This window comes from Ranitomeya variabilis, chromosome 3 (assembly GCF_051348905.1).
Source record: "Ranitomeya variabilis isolate aRanVar5 chromosome 3, aRanVar5.hap1, whole genome shotgun sequence".
In the NCBI taxonomy this organism is placed as follows: Eukaryota; Metazoa; Chordata; class Amphibia; order Anura; family Dendrobatidae; genus Ranitomeya; species Ranitomeya variabilis.
Window position 1 is genome coordinate 782,755,698 of NC_135234.1, and position 17,619 is coordinate 782,773,316.

The 17,619-nt window shown below is 52.9% G+C and overlaps 1 protein-coding gene across 1 annotated transcript in view; it reads right to left on the reverse strand.

Moving 5' to 3' along the window:
* The window catches only part of APBB1 (amyloid beta precursor protein binding family B member 1), a 45,086-nt gene that overhangs the window by 14,092 nt on the left and 13,375 nt on the right, over positions 1-17,619 (reverse strand). Inside the window, exons 2-8 of the mRNA XM_077298982.1 lie at positions 12,588-12,632; positions 11,399-12,043; positions 5,893-6,086; positions 4,426-4,508; positions 4,128-4,188; positions 3,922-4,047; positions 3,401-3,528 (exon numbers count right to left, since the gene is read on the reverse strand). Of these exons, the coding sequence (XP_077155097.1) occupies positions 3,401-3,528; positions 3,922-4,047; positions 4,128-4,188; positions 4,426-4,508; positions 5,893-6,086; positions 11,399-12,038 (1,232 nt within the window). The 5' untranslated portion in view covers positions 12,039-12,043; positions 12,588-12,632. The remainder of the gene's footprint in view (positions 1-3,400; positions 3,529-3,921; positions 4,048-4,127; positions 4,189-4,425; positions 4,509-5,892; positions 6,087-11,398; positions 12,044-12,587; positions 12,633-17,619) is intronic.

A 17,619-nucleotide genomic window follows, 5' to 3' on the forward strand; every position in this document is an offset into this window, starting at 1 on the left:
CACCGCACATCCTCCCCGTCATCTCTTACATTACACCGCACATCCTCCCCGTCATCCCCTACATTACACCGCACATCCTCCCCGTCATCTCCTACATTACACCGCACATCCTCCCCGTCATCCCCTACATTACACTGCACATCCTCCCCGTTATCCCCTACATTACACCGCACATCCTCCCCATTATCCCCTACATTACACCGCACATCCTCCCCGTCATCCCCTACATTACACCGCACATCCTCCCGGTCATCTCCTACATTACACCGCACATCCTCCCCGTCATCCCCTACATTACACCGCACATCCTCCCCGTCATCCCCTACATTACACCGCACATCCTCCCCGTCATCTCCATTACACCGCGTCATCCTCCCCGTCATCCCCTACATTACACCGCACATCCTCCCCGTCATCCCCTACATTACACCGCACATCCTCCCCGTCATCCCCTACATTACACCGCACATCCTCCCCGTCATCCCCTACATTACACCGCACATCCTCCCCGTCATCCCCTACATTACACCGCACATCCTCCCCGTCATCCCCTACATTACACCGCACATCCTCCCCGTCATCCCCTACATTACACTGCACATCCTCAGCGCCATCCCCTACATTACACGGCACATCCTCAGCGCCATCCCCTACATTACACCGCACATCCTCCCCGTCATCCCCTACATTACACCGCACATCCTCCCCGTCATCCCCTACATTACACCGCACATCCTCCCCGTCATCTCCTACATTACACCGCACATCCTCCCCGTCATCTCCTACATTACACTGCACATCCTCCCCGTCATCCCCTACATTACACCGCACATCCTCCCCGTCATCCCCTACATAACACCGCACATCCTCCCCGTCATCCCCTACATTACATCGCACATCCTCCCCATTATCCCCTACATTACACCGCACATCCTCCCCGTCATCCCCTACATTACACTGCACATCCTCCCCGTCATCCCCTACATTACATCGCACATCCTCCCCATTATCCCCTACATTACACCGCACATCCTCAGCGCCATCCCCTACATTACACCGCACATCCTCCCCGTCATCCCCTACATTACACCGCACATCCTCCCCGTCATCCCCTACATTACACTGCACATCCTCCCCGTCATCCCCTAGATTACACTGCACATCCTCCCCGCCATCCCCTACATTACACCGCACATCCTCCCCGCCATCCCCTACATTACACCGCACATCCTCCCCGTCATCCCTTACATTACACCGCACATCCTCCCCGTCATCCCCTACATTACACCGCACATCCTCCCCGTCATCCCCTACATTACACCGCACATCCTCAGCGCCATCCCCTACATTACACCGCACATCCTCCCCGTCATCCCCTACATTACACCGCACATCCTCCCCGTCATCCCCTACATTACACGGCACATCCTCCCCGTCATCCCCTACATTACACCGCACATCCTCCCCGCCATCTCCTACATTACACCGCACATCCTCAGCGCCATCTCCTACATTACACCGCACATCCTCCCCGTCATCCCCTACATTACACCGCACATCCTCCCCGTCATCTCCTACATTACACCGCACATCCTCCCCGCCATCTCCTACATTACACCGCACATCCTCCCCGTCATCCCCTACATTACACCGCACATCCTCCCCGTCATCCCCTACATTACACGGCACATCCTCCCCGTCATCTCCTACATTACACCGCACATCCTCCCCGCCATCCCCTATATTACACCGCACATCCTCCCCGTCATCCCCTACATTACACTGCACATCCTCCCCGTCATCCCCTACATTACACCGCACATCCTCCCCGCCATCCCCTATATTACACCGCACATCCTCCCCGTCATCCCCTACATTACACTGCACATCCTCCCCGTCATCCCCTACATTACACCGCACATCCTCCCCGTCATCCCCTACATTACACCGCACATCCTCCCCGTCATCCCCTAGATTACACCGCACATCCTCCCCGCCATCCCCTATATTACACAGCACATCCTCAGCGCCATCCCCTACATTACACCGCACATCCTCCCCGCCATCCCCTACATTACACCGCACATCCTCCCCGTCATCCCCTACATTACACCGCACATCCTCCCCGCCATCCCCTACATTACACCGCACATCCTCCCCGCCATCCCCTATATTACACCGCACATCCTCAGCGCCATCCCCTACATTACACTGCACATCCTCCCCGCCATCCCCTACATTACACCGCACATCCTCCCCGTCATCCCCTACATTACACCGCACATCCTCAGCGCCATCCCCTACATTACACCGCACATCCTCAGCGCCATCCCCTACATTACACTGCACATCCTCCCCGCCATCCCCTACATTACACTGCACATCCTCCCCGTCATCCCCTACATTACACCGCACATCCTCCCCATCATCCCCTATATTACACCGCACATCCTCCCCGCCATCCCCTACATTACACTGCACATCCTCCCCGTCATCCCCTACATTACACCGCACATCCTCCCCGTCATCCCCTACATTACACTGCACATCCTCCCCGTCATCCCCTAGATTACACCGCACATCCTCCCCGCCATCCCCTATATTACACAGCACATCCTCAGCGCCATCCCCTACATTACACCGCACATCCTCCCCGCCATCCCCTACATTACACCGCACATCCTCCCCGTCATCCCCTAGATTACACCGCACATCCTCCCCGCCATCCCCTATATTACACAGCACATCCTCAGCGCCATCCCCTACATTACACCGCACATCCTCCCCGCCATCCCCTACATTACACCGCACATCCTCCCCGCCATCCCCTATATTACACCGCACATCCTCAGCGCCATCCCCTACATTACACTGCACATCCTCCCCGCCATCCCCTACATTACACCGCACATCCTCCCCGTCATCCCCTACATTACACCGCACATCCTCAGCGCCATCCCCTACATTACACCGCACATCCTCAGCGCCATCCCCTACATTACACTGCACATCCTCCCCGCCATCCCCTACATTACACTGCACATCCTCCCCGTCATCCCCTACATTACACCGCACATCCTCCCCATCATCCCCTATATTACACCGCACATCCTCCCCGCCATCCCCTACATTACACTGCACATCCTCCCCGTCATCCCCTACATTACACCGCACATCCTCCCCATCATCTCCTACATTACACCGCACATCCTCCCCGCCATCCCCTACATTACACTGCACATCCTCCCCGTCATCCCTTACATTATACCGCATATTGCCATACTGTACCTCTCTCTATATCCAGCAGCATAATAAAATAGAGAAAGGAGAAAAGTTAGTAAAAAGAGAAAAGATGGTGAATAAAGGGAAGCTAGGGGTGCCCCACACACCGGATCCTCACCTGCCATCATCTCGCCCCACGCCCCACACACGGATGCTGACAATGGGCTGGGAGTGCAGCAGTGTCTGTCCGGAGGAGTCGAAGAGCTTCAGGGAGTCATCATCCAGCACCAGCAGCATGTCCTTCCCCTGGAAGACACAACATGGAGTAAAGGACGGGCACCTCGCCAAAAGCCGGGCCGTCAGAAGGGGTACGCACCGCCAGAAACTGGGCCCAATCAGGGGGGGTACGCACCGCCAGAAGATGCCCCAGTCAGGGGGGGTACGCACCGCCAGAAGATGCCCAAGTCGGGAGGGGTACGCACCCCCAGAAGATGCCCCAGTCAGGAGGGGTACGCACCCCCTGAAGATGCCCCAGTCAGGAGGGGTACGCACCCCCAGAAGATGCCCCAGTCGGGGGGGGGGGGGGGAAGAACAACACTGCCATAAGCGGGGCCCCTCAGAAGTGGTGTCAGGCGCGGGGTCCCGTCGTCTGCCATAGGACCTTGCTGCTCCCCTTCCCCACTGTGCGGGGAGACGTACCTGTGTCAGGCTCTGGTTGTGAAGAGACAGTTGTCGGATACAGCTATTCACGGCCGCGCTGCTTCTTCCCGGGGCCAAGTCTTCCTCGGTCATCTCAACCCAACCCAGGGAGCAAACTGGAAACCTCTGCAAAAAGAAACCGAGACCCTCAAAGGAGGGCCACACGCCCACAACAGTGCACCATGCAGACCCTGCGAACAACAAACCTGTGGCCCCGAGTCACCCATCAGCAGGGGCCCCTTCTCGTCTTCAGGTGGCTGCACAGAGCTGCAGACACAAAACATCATAAAATTACAAGACAGCAGACACCGCTGCAGACAGATAATCCCACCTCCTCTGCACTCACCGCTGCAGACAATCCCACCTCCCCCTGAACTCACCACTGCAGAAAATTTGCACACCCTTGCCAGCATGAGAAATTTTCTTCCCCCCTGCAATGAGCACCATGGCCGGCAGCTGAGATTCACCCACACACCACACGGGGAGATCGGATTTGGGTCTCACCATAGATTCAGGGTGTTGATATGGAGGGTGACATCTTCTGCCCGGTCACTACTGAAATCTGACATCTCATCCTGGGAAATCTCCTGGAGGAAACAGAATAGAAATCTCCCACTCAGGACACGGCTCGTGTGTACACAGTGCACAACATAAATGAGTACACCCCCCATCAGATCTAGGGTTGTGTGTGACCTCCATGATGTGTAAGGAGGCAGCTAGTCTTCTAGGCCGGTAAGGAACATGGTGGCCATGAGATATTACAGCGCTCATCTTTCTCCATCTCCAGAACGAGCGCTAGAGCCTGGATGATGGAGGTAGAGTGGTGACAACTTGTCTCCAGACCTCCCTATAGATTTCCGGTTATCAGGAGACTCTTGGCCACTGAGACACCGTCAGATGTTTTGTTTCATTGGCATGGTGGGAAAAGTGCCATCCGCCGAGGGCCGGAGTGATGGCAGCATCTTCTATGTCACTGTAGAGCAGCACATCTGTGACTTCATGACCATCAATAGCATGTAGTCCCCGACACCGGCGGCCCATGTGCCTCCATGGCACAGGCGACTCACGTGCTCCGACATAAGGACATGGCCAACACCAGGTCTCACAGGAGGCTCCATGCAGGTTTTTTATGTCCTCCTCATAGTTTTGAAGGCGTCAGTTCTAGAAACCTTTACTTTGGTCTGATCACTGAGTCCCAGCATCTCCTCCGTGGACGCCCCCCATGCGGCCGTTCCTCTCCAGTGTGCGCCAGATTGTGGACCCCACTTCAGCTTGCTACTTATTGAGAGAATTGCAGGGAACTTACATGTGGATTTTCCTCCCTCTTCTCCTCTTTAGGTGGTGACTTCAGTGGTCACCTGGACGTCTGAGATGCTGCCGCTCCTTCTTCAATCTTTGTCTCACTTTGCTCCAGTATCTGACTGCTCAGTATATCTCTGCTGATCTTCTGGTTATGTACAGAAATGATTTTCTGTCTCAAGTCTTGTGACATTTCTCTACCATGTGGTGCCATTGCTGATAGTATGAAATGGGAAGGGGCTTTCTTTAAGTATCGCCCTCTTACAGTCCCGTCTGCTGGACACCGATGTAATGAAGAATTAGACTGACCTGTAGTCTATATTTTAGCTTTGCGAAAATAATGAATGCTTTCATTTAGGTGTACTTATTCTGCCAACATCTTAAACCAATTTGTTAGAAAAATTACTATTTTGGGTGCAAAAATGACAAATCTTGCTAGCAATCAATGTCTGACATTTCTCGGGCTATTTTGTAGTAGGGTCGCCCGGAGAAATTGTGGATTCTAAAAGGAAACTAAAAAGGTATTCTGACAAATCTGCTGGGGTGTACTCATTTATGCTGACCATTGTACATATGTCCATTCAAGACAAGGCCGCTGTATATATACACACACACGAGGTGAACATAGGATATGTAATGTAAGTAACGTGTGCAGAGCAAGTGGAGCGTTACCTCCTCCTCTGTGGGGGTCTGCTCAGTAGGGGAGTACATCTTCGGCTCCCCACTTCCCAGGTCTGATGGCGGCTCCCACTGTGTGGTGCCAGTGGGCACATGCCAATAGTACGTTCCTGAGGTGTCCTGCACCCGCATCCAACCCGAGGGCAAATCCGAGTCAGTATCCAGAGAGTTACGTGGCCAGAAGCAATCTATAAAGAACGAGCATGTATGTCACATGGATCCTCCCGCAAGCTGCCTACTATCCGACTCCCCATCGCACGCGCGCTACTCCCCGAGCGAACTCCCCATCGCACACGCCCTACTCCCCAAGCGAACTCCATGTCGCACCCGCCCCTCCTCCCCGTCACACCCGCCCCTCCTCCCCGTCACACCCGCCCCTCCTCCCCGTCACACCCGCCCCTCCTCCCCGTCACACCCGCCCTGCTCCCCGTCACAAACACCCTCCTCATCGCACCCGCCCTGCTCCCCAAGCAAACTCCACGTCGCAGTCACACCCGCCCTTCCTCCCCGTCACACCCGCCCCTCCTCCCTGTCACACCCGCCCCTCCTCCCTGTCACACCCGCCCCTCCTCCCGTCACAACCCGCCCCTCCTCCCCGTCACACCCGCCCTTCTCCGCATCGCACCCGCCCTCCTCCCCATCACACCCGCCCTGCTCCCCGTCACAAACGCCCTCCTCCGCATCGCACCCGCCCTCCTCTGCATCGCACCTGCCATGCTCCCCATCGCACCCGCCCTCCTCCGCATCGCACCCGCCCTCCTCCGCATCGCACCCGCCCTCCTCCGCATCGCACCTGCCCTGCTCCCCATCGCACCCGCCCTCCTCCGCATCGCACCCGCCCTCCTCCGCATCGCACCCGCCCTCCTCCGCATCGCACCCGCCCTCCTCCGCATCGCACCTGCCCCTCCTCCCCATCGCACCCGCCCTCCTCCGCATCGCACCCGCCCTCCTCCGCATCGCACCTGCCCCTCCTCCCCATCAAAAACGCTCACCTCCCCGTTACACCCGCCCTCCTCCGCATTGCACCCATCTTCAATGAGGCTACATCCAAATTGCAATTTGGTAACTTCCCTAAACTCCTTTCACTTAATGTAAATGAATAATCGTAACCTTGGTAACGGATTCCAAATATGATTTGCACACAATAAGAAACCTGCCCGATGGAGGGGCTGTGACTATAGGCCGCCGTCAGCGACAGACGTCAGGATATCCAAATCCAACATAATGCCAAAGTCCATTTAAATCTGCACTGTAATCTGTGCTGTCTGCCCCATCTTCAGTCATCATCCCAATGATTAATGCCACTCTGCTGAAACACTGCCTGATTGGTGGGCCAGAGAGGGAAGCCGCCAATCATTCAGCAAGCCAGAGAAAGAGAGAGGCCCGCCAATCAGTCAGGTGCCAGAGAGAGAGAGAGAGAGAGGCCCGCCAATCAGTCAGGTGCCAGAGAGAGAGAGAGACCCGCCAATCAGTCAGGTGCCAGAGAGAGAGAGAGAGGCCCGCCAATCAGTCAGGTGCCAGAGAGAGAGAGAGGCCCGCCAATCAGTCAGGTGCCAGAGAGAGAGAGAGAGAGAGAGAGAGAGGCCCGCCAATCAGTCAGGTGCCAGAGAGAGAGAGAGAGCGAGAGAGGCCCGCCAATCAGTCAGGTGCCAGAGAGAGAGAGAGAGAGAGAGAGGCCCGCCAATCATTCAGGTGCCAGAGAGAGAGAGGCCCGCCAATCAGTCAGGTGCCAGAGAGAGAGACCCGCCAATCAGTCAGGTGCCAGAGAGAGAGAGAGAGGCCCGCCAATCAGTCAGGTGCCAGAGAGAGAGAGAGAGAGAGAGAGAGAGAGAGAGGCCCGCCAATCAGTCAGGTGCCAGAGAGAGAGAGAGGCCCGCCAATCAGTCAGGTGCCAGAGAGAGAGAGAGAGAGAGAGAGAGAGGCCTGCCAATCAGTCAGGTGCCAGAGAGAGAGAGAGAGAGAGAGAGAGAGAGAGAGAGAGAGGCCCGCCAATCAGTCAGGTGCCAGAGAGAGAGAGAGGCCCGCCAATCATTCAGGTGCCAGAGAGAGAGAGGCCCGCCAATCAGTCAGGTGCCAGAGAGAGAGAGAGACCCGCCAATCAGTCAGGTGCCAGAGAGAGAGAGAGAGGCCCGCCAATCAGTCAGGTGCCAGAGAGAGAGAGAGGCCCGCCAATCAGTCAGGTGCCAGAGAGAGAGAGAGGCCCGCCAATCAGTCAGGTGCCAGAGAGAGAGAGAGGCCCGCCAATCAGTCAGGTGCGAGAGAGAGAGAGAGAGAGAGAGAGAGAGAGAGAGAGAGAGGCCCGCCAATCAGTCAGGTGCCAGAGAGAAAGAGAGGCCCGCCAATCAGTCAGGTGCCAGAGAGAGAGAGAGGCCCGCCAATCAGTCAGGTGCCAGAGAGAGAGGCCCGCCAATCAGTCAGGTGCCAGAGAGAGAGAGAGAGGCCCGCCAATCATTCAGGTGCCAGAGAGAGAGAGAGGCCCGCCAATCATTCAGGTGCCAGAGAGAGAGAGAGGCCCTCCAATCATTCAGGTGCCAGAGAGAGAGAGAGAGGCCCGCCAATCAGTCAGGTGCCAGAGAGAGAGAGAGAGGCCCGCCAATCATTCAGGTGCCAGAGAGAGAGAGAGAGGCCCGCCAATCATTCAGGTGCCAGAGAGAGATAGGTCTGCCAATCATTCAGCTAGGCGGCCAGAGAGAGAGAGAGAGGCCCGCCAATCATTCATGTGGCTAGAGAGAGGCCCGCCAATCAGTCAGGTGGCCAGAGGCCAGAGAGTGAGAGAGGCCCGCCAATCATTCAGTCAGGCGACCAGAGAGAGAGAGAGAGAGAGAGAGAGATGCCCGCCAATCATTCAGCCAGGCGGCCAGAGAGAGAGGTCCGCCAATCATTCAGTCGGGCGGCCAGAGAGAGAGAGGTCTGCCAATCATTCATTCAGACGGCCAGAGAGAGAGAGAGAGGTCTGCCAATCATTCATTCAGGCGGCCAGAGAGAGAGAGGCCCGCCAATCATTCAGTCAGGCGGCCAGAGAGAGAGAGGCCCGCCAATCATTCAGTCAGGCGGCCAGAGAGAGAGAGAGAGAGGTCTGCCAATCATTCATTCAGGCGGCCAGAGAGAGAGAGGCCCGCCAATCATTCAGTCAGGCGGCCAGAGAGAGAGAGAGGCCCGCCAATCATTCAGTCAGGCTACCAGAGAGAGAGAGGCCCGCCAATCATTCAGTCAAGTGGCCAGAGAGAGAGAGAGAGAGGCCCGCCAATCATTCATGTGGCTAGAGAGAGGCCCGCCAATCAGTCAGGTGGCCAGAGGCCAGAGAGTGAGAGAGGCCCGCCAATCATTCAGTCAGGCGACCAGAGAGAGAGAGAGATGCCCGCCAATCACTCAGCCAGGCGGCCAGAGAGAAAGGTCCGCCAATCATTCATTCAGGCAGCCAGAGAGAGAGAGAGGTCTGCCAATCATTCATTCAGGCGGCCAGAGAGAGAGAGGCCCGCCAATCATTCAGTCAGGCGGCCAGAGAGAGAGAGGCCCGCCAATCATTCAGTCAGGCGGCCAGAGAGAGAGAGAGATGCCCGCCAATCATTCAGTCAGGCGGCCAGAGAGAGAGAGGTCTGCCAATCAATCAGTCAAGTGGCCAGAGAGAGAGAGAGAGAGGCCCGCCAATCATTCATGTGGCCAGAGAGTGAGAGAGGCCCGCCAATCATTCAGGTGCCAGAGAGAGAGAGAGGCCCGCCAATCATGCAGTCAGGCGGCCAGAGAGAGAGAGAGAGAGGCCCGCCAATAATTCAGTCAGGTGGCCAGAGACAGAGAGGCCTGCCAATCATTCATGTGGCCAGAGAGAGGCCTGCCAATCATTCAGTCAGGCATTCAGAAAGAGTGAGAGAGGCCCGCCAATCATTCATTCAGGTGGCCAGAGAGAGAGAGGCCTGCCAATCATTCATGTGGCGAGAGAGAGGCCCGCCAATCATTCAGTCAGGCATTCAGAAAGAGTGAGAGAGGCCCGCCAATCATTCATTCAGGTGGCCAGAGAGAGAGAGGCCTGCCAATCATTCATGTGGCCAGAGAGAGGCCCGCCAATCATTCATTCAGGTGGCCAGAGTGAGAGAGGCCCGCCAATCATTCATGTGGCCAGAGAGAGGCCCGCCAATCATTCATGTGGCCAGAGAGAGGTCCGCCAATCATTCATTCATTCAGGCGGCCAGAGAGAGAGACGGTGCGTATCACCTGATACAAGGGCAGTGGGACCATCGGCTCCAGGGGAAAGGATCTCGTGGACTGAGGACATTGTATTTTGTCCACTTGGATTTGTTGTACAACCATGGATGTAAGAAATAAAAAATAATTGAATCGTTATCCTGCCTAGGTGACTATTACAACCCACAACCTCAGATCTTCACAATCAGAAATTGGGCATTGCTACAAATGAATAGATCTGTGATGATAGAACCGTTTAAAAGGAACCATCGTACAACACAGCTTTAAGTGCACTCATAACGGCCCAATATGTTCTGCCTTTAGCACCATCAATGGAATGAGTCTGGCCTCAGCCCGAGGACACAAGGTGAAACATGTCGGGGTGGCTAGGAGTGTAGTGGTTAAGGTTGCATAAGAGGGTCTATTTTCCTTCTAGAACCCACAATGGGCACAGAGTTCCAGACCACTAACCCGATCAGTACTGATTTCTGGGTAGAACACCTGGAATCCGTTACCAAGGTTACTATTAAAATAGAACGTTTAATAAAACCATTTCGGTTGCAGTCTGGAGTTGACGGATATTATTTGACAACTATCAATCTGTAAAATAGGATACGTGTGATATGCTATGTGGGTATCATTTTTGTGTATATTTCTATTTTACTGATTATCATGGTGTAAGGGTACTGTCACACTCTGCAACTTTCCAACGATCACGACCAGCGATACGACCTGGCCGTGATCGTTGGTAAGTCGTTGTGTGGTGGCTGGGGAGCTGTCACACAGACCGCTCTCCAGCGACCAACGATGCCAAGGTCCCGGGTAACCAGGGTAAACATCGGGTTACTAAGCGCAGGGCCGCGCTTAGTAACCCGATGTTTACCCTGGTTACCAGCGTAAAAGTAAAAAAAAAAAAAAAAAACGTACATACTCACATTCCGGTGTCCGTCAGGTCCCTTGCCGTCTGCTTCCCGCTCTGACTGAGTGCTGCCGTAAAGTGAAAGTAGATCACAGCGGTGACGTCACCGCTGTGCTCTGTACTGCCTTACGGCCGGGAGTCAGTCAGAGCGGGAAGTAAACGGCAAGGGACCTGACGGACACCGGAATAAATAAATAAATAAATAAATAAAGGTCTTGGAATTGTTCACTATTCTCTTGCTCTGTTGATTGTGTGATACCGGAGAAGGAACCCTTGACACTACGCTTTGAGCCCAACCAGGGATGTACGGGAGTGCAAAGTAATTGGATCTAGGCCACACTTGCGCCACAGCCGCATCCGCTCTGCCCCACACATTTGTGCCATGCCTGCTTTCCATCATACCTGTGTCATCAGGAGAGCCATAGGATGGGCTTCCTTGGGACAGCGTTGCCCAGCTGGAGTCCTCATCACTCCCACCAGTATTCCTCATTCCGAAGAGTAGGCTGGCACTGCGCCCATTCTCTCTGCCCTTCCCACTGTCCGGCACAACCTCAGAGCTGAGCTCCGAGGTCTCAGTAGTGATGGGGTCAGTGACCTCGCTCTGGGCGGGCGTCAGATCATCCTCCTCATCCTCTCCATCCTGGATGAGCAGCGGAGGGGACTGGTTCATGCTGCCACGGTTGACACAGTTGAGCGCAGACACGTGCAGCTCCTCCAGGTGATCGCGCTTCTCGTCTTTCTCTTGGTTGCAGTTTGTCCAGTCTTTGTTGAATCGCTCCGGATCTGGGTTGCAGTTCTGATCTTCTTTCTCATGCTCGGCCGCCTTACGCAGTTGATTCTGCCCTTCTTTTAACCATTTTGGGTTGGTGCGGTCCGATGGGGCACCACAGCCCAGCTCTGCACTGACTAACCCCATTGCGCTCTGCAGGTCAGTGTGGGCATAGATCTGCCTGCTCTTGGAAGACAAGAGGTCATTGTGGGAGGTGAGGAGGCTGAGGGTGAGGGCCGACACCGGGCTCTTCTCAGTCAGCGGACTTGACATTTTTACTGGAGAATTGAGAAGAAGAGAAGAGTCAGGCCGGACAAAGACACGCGGCACCAGTGCGAGGCGTCAGGCCGAACACGGACACATGGCGCCAGCGCAAGGAGTCAGATCGGAGATGCGGAGCCAGTGCGAGGAGTCAGGCTGGAGATGCGAAGACAGCGCGAGGCGTCAGGCCAGACACGGACACACGGAGCTAGCGCGAGGCGTCAGGCCGGACACGGGCACACAGAGCCAGGGCGAAGAGTCAGGCCGGACATGGACACAGAGAGCCAGCGCGAGGCATCAGGCCGTACACACGGAGCCAGCGCAAGGCGTCAGGCCGGACACGGACACACGGAGCCAGCAAAAGGCATCAAGCCGGACACGGACACACGGAGCCAGCGCAAGGCGTCAGGCCGGACACAGAGAGAGAGCATTAAGGACACAGAATCCGCTGAAGTATGGCCTGGTATGAAGCAGAATATGGGGGAACATCGGGAACAGGATGGTAGAAGAGACTATTTTGAAGTACTGCCATCTACAGCACTGTGCAGCTCAGATCCTTACCTGGAATATCGGGAGGAAGCCGATCATTCTCCTCCACCACACAACCTGCAACGAGAGGACGGAGATTACAGCTCTTCATTGCCATCGCATACCACTACCCTGCTGTCAGCACCACACAGGGGCCAGCTCCTTATTGACTGTGAGGACACAGCATTACATCTTAATTAACCAGATGTCCATTTTTAGTAAGACAGGAGGAATAGACTTATCCATTTGTTGACTTGAATGTAAGTGTTTCTTTCTGGTTGGTCAAGAAAACAGACTTTTGCTTGTGTAAGCCTGTCATATTGACAATTTGATGTAACATACTGTGCAGTTATCCTGGATGACTAGAGATGTTTGCTCATATGCTGATTATACATTGTCCAGGCCGGCTAGTTCGTTGATTTAGTGAAATATGTATAGGTATGAATGTATGACTTTTAAACACCAAAACCTCCCACGATAATGGACAGGCAACAGAATGTATTGTTTAGAATATATATTTTACTTATATCACAAATGCAATTTTGTTGTAATGATGCCTCCTATCTAAAACAGGTCAAACGTTCTCCCCAAAAAGCGAGTGACATACATAATGTAGCAGATAGCAATTATACCTAAGGAAATGTCCCTCAAACCACTACTATTAGGATCCTGGGTGGTATATCCAGGACAAAAAGTCCTCTAAAAGACCGAGGTAAAGTGCATGTAAACTTTACCAGCCATATAGATACAATAAGGGGCTTATTTAAACATATTTACCTCAATGGGAAAAACCACACAAGACCTGCCTTCTACCCCAACGCACGTTTCGATTAGGCTACTTTCACACTAGCGTTTTTGGCTGCACGTTGCAATGCGTCGTTTAGGAGAAAAAACGCATCCTGCAAAGTTGTCTGCATGATGCGTTTTTTCCCCATAGACTAACATTACCGACGCATTGCGACGTATTGCCGCACGTCGCAACCGTCGTGCGACGGTTGCGTCGTGTTTTGGCGTACCGCCACCACAAAAAAAGTTACATTTTTTGTGCGTCGGAACCGCCATTTTCGACCACGCATGCGCGGCCGAAACTCCGCCCCCTCCTCCCCGGCCGAAACTCCGCCCCCTCCTCCCTGGACCTTACAATGAAGCAGTGGAAGCGTCTTAAGACAGCTTCCGCTGCCAACGTCGGGCATTTTTTTCACCGTATGCGTCGGTACGTCGGGCCGACGCTAGTGTGAAAGCAGCCTTAGTTCTTCTTCCTCTGGGGGCGCACACACACAGCACGTGTAACTGGGATGATGAAGACGCCGTGGCAACGGGGCTGTTCTGTTTGTAGTTGCATGCATTAATGTGTGATACAGTTATGTTATATTTTATCTCTATGGCCGGTTCTTCTACAGGCTATGACTAAGGCTGTCCCTGAGAATGCGAGGTCTGTCCACTAGGGGAACCGTACAGTAGGTAGGGATTTGATAGTTAATAGAGTTGGGATTAGCCCACAGTTTGGGCGCGGTTAAACCAAGTTAGTCGGTGAGAAAGGTCGGTCGGTCAGTCAGAGTCCAGGACTCAGTCAGGTACACGTTCAAAGAGAAAGTGGAGAGTAGAGTAAAGATGAATGAGACAGCCTTAGCAGGAGCAAGAAGAGGCCGATACAGCCGAGCTGAATGGGAGCCGTCAGGCCAGGTTTCCCCACAGCATGAGGACACATTTTAGGTCTCGTCTGGATACTGCAACTGTCTTGAGCTTGAGGTCCGTAAGTGGTAAAGACGCCATACCCATCCCCTCCATGAGGAAGATGTCAGCCAAGTCGCAGAAAAAGGGAAGGATGGTGGTCTTCAGGGAAGCCGTTATGCCTGGAGGAGGGTCCATAGGACCGCTGTCAGGAAGTATTTCATTCCATATTATCACGCACACTGAGCTCTGCTACATCCATTAGGTCTGTGTACAGACACAGGCTGTGGGCTTTTTGACCCCCTACCTCTTCTCACTGCCTAGAAAGCTCCCCTTCTCGCTTTGTCTGTGTAATTCTATACCACTCTTCCCCCCCACCCTCAAGAATGTGGTAATTAGCAGAAAACCAGTTCTTTGTTTCCAGCCATGTGCGTTCTGTTGTGTATGAGGGTTATTCTAGGTGAAATAACTCAATCCCAAGTAGTGATATAGGGGTGAAGCTGACATTTTTGGAATGGGCCTTAATAGAGCTACACACCAGTGCATTTCCTAATATCCCGTACCAGCGTTATCCGAGAAACGGATTACTGCTTAACCGAGGCACATAGCCAAATTGTGTTTAGACTTAAATGAACGTTCATTTCATGCTGAGAAACATGATAATTTTGTCAGCCTTCTACAGGCTTCTCCCCAGGGGTTATGGCTAAGGCTATGTTCACACGTATTCTTGAGGTCTGCGGATTTTTCTGCAGCGGATTTGAGAAATCCGCAGGTAAAACGCACTGCGTTTTACCTGCGGATTTTGTGCGGATTCCACATGCGGTTTTACACCTGCAGATTCCTATAGAGGAGCAGGTGTAAACCGCTGCGGAATCCGCACAAAGAATTGACATGCTGCAGAATGTAAACTGCAGCGTTTCCGCGCGTTTTTTTTCCACAGCATGGGCACAGTGGTTTCTGTTTTCCATAGGTTTACATGGTACTGTAAAGTCATGGAAAACTGTTGCGGACCCACAGCTGCAGATCCGCAGCAAAATCTGCAACGTGTGCACATAGCCTAATAGCGGGATTTCATAACCCAGGAGGGTATAAAATAGTGGGACCTCATTTTGCACTAGTTTTGCCCCGGGAGCCAGCTAAGAGACGCTCGGTGATGCAGATTGTCTCATTTTGGTAATATCTTTTTATATACTTTTGTAAACACTGCCTAATCTTTTTGGAGTAAAAGCTATAATATTTACTAGTCTCATCCTCCTTGCTCTAAAACATACCCCCAGCGTCCTCTGAAGTAAACTTCACTACTGATTGGGTTGGCTCCTGACCCGCTATTAGTCATAGGAATAGGAGCAGGTGGCAGCAGATCGTACGGAGCTTGTTGGATAACACTGGCAGTGACTGAACGGGGTTTATAATTGTATTGCTCAGTTGCGGCTGGGAATAATTATATCGCTCTCTCTGCAGTGTGTACCCAATAGCTAGTACATAGCAAGGCAGCCTTTCTGGCGACTAATTACCCTAGGTGCAGTTTCCTGACTGACCTGAGGGTAAGGGGGGCGCCAGAGAATGCAAGTTCCAAACCGGAACTGGGATATAAATAAATCCCTGAAGAAAGAACTGGGCAACCAAACACCCCCGGTTCATGACAACCGGCTAGGATAGTTCGACTGGGGACACGTCGGGCTGGAAGGAGACAAAGGCTGTCCCGTCCCCCGCCTGATCCCGTCGCCCCGGGCCAGCAGTCTCCATTTACCCTTAAATCCGTCGTCCCGGGCCGGCGTTCTCCCGTCTCAGCAGTCTCCCGTCCCGCCTGAACCCGTCGCCCGGGCCAGCGGTCTCCTGTCCCACCTGAACCCATCACCCCGGGCCTGCAGTCTCCCATCCTGTCTGAAGCTACAGCCGGACCTGGTCCCATGGACAGGTAGGAGGTGCTCTTGAGGGAACAGTGAGTAAGGAACCAACTCCACTGCACCTCCCATTCATCACTGACTCCTGTTTACAAGAGGAGTTTCAGGGCATAGTAAACTCAGTACTGTCCCTCAGCAATCCAGCCCTGTGCACACACGCACAAACGCACACCACAGTGTATATATATATATATATATATATATATATATATATATATATATATATATATATATATATATATATATATATATATATATATATATATATATATATATATATATATATATATATATATATACACATACACACATACATACGAGTATAAGGCGAGATTTTCAGCCCACTATTTTGGGCTGAAAGTAACCCTCTCGGCTTATACTCGAGTCATACCCAGGGGTCGGCAGGGGAGGGGGGAGTGGGAATATGTAATAATACTCACCTGGCGATGTCCCTGCACGTCTTTTCCACAGCGCCGGCAGCTTCTTCCTGTAGTGAGCGGTCACATGGTACCGCTCATTACAGTAATGAATATGGACTCGACTCCACTCCCATAGGGTTGGAGCTGCATATTCATTACTGTAATGAGCGGTACCATGTGACCACTCACTACAGGAAGAAGCTGCGGCGCCGCCGGGGGAACAGAGGTGCAGGGACCGCGTCAGGAGCAGGTGAGTATGACGCAGTGCATGATATTCACCTGTTCCCCGTTCCACCGTCGGCGCCTCTGTGTCTACCGCGTCCTCTGCAGTGACGCTCAGGTCAGAGGGCGCGATGACGCGATTAGTGCGCGCTGCCCTCTGCCTGAACGTCAGTGCAAAGGACGGAGAAGACACAGAGGCGCCGACGGTGGAACGGGGAACAGGTGAATATAGCAAGTACCGGGGGCCTGAGAGGTGAGTATGTGATTTTTTTAATTGAAGCAACAGCATGTGGGGCAAATGTCTGTATGTAGCATCTTATGAGGCTCCTGATTCAATATGGATATTCAAAAACACTCAACCTACTGATGTCTCAATTAATTTTACTTTTATTGGGATCTATTTTTATTTTTTAAATTTACCAATAGCTCCTGCATTTTCCACCCTAGACTTATACTCGAGTCAATAAGTTTTCCCAGATTTTTGTGGCAAAATTAGGGGGGGTTGGCTTATACGCGAGTATATATGGTGTAAATATATATATATATATTATATATATATATATATATATATATATATATATATATATATATATATATATATATATATATATATATATATATATATATATATATAAAATTGTCTAAGGGTTTTTCCGTCTGTCTGTCTGTTTTTCTGTCTGTCCTGGAAATCCCGCGTCTCTGATTGGTCGAGGCCGCCAGGCCTCGACCAATCAGCGACGGGCACAGTATCGACGTAGATGTCATAATGGTTGCCATGGCGACGATGATGTCATAAAGGTTGCCTCGACCAATCAGCAACGGGCACAGTCTGCCGCAAATTCTGGAATC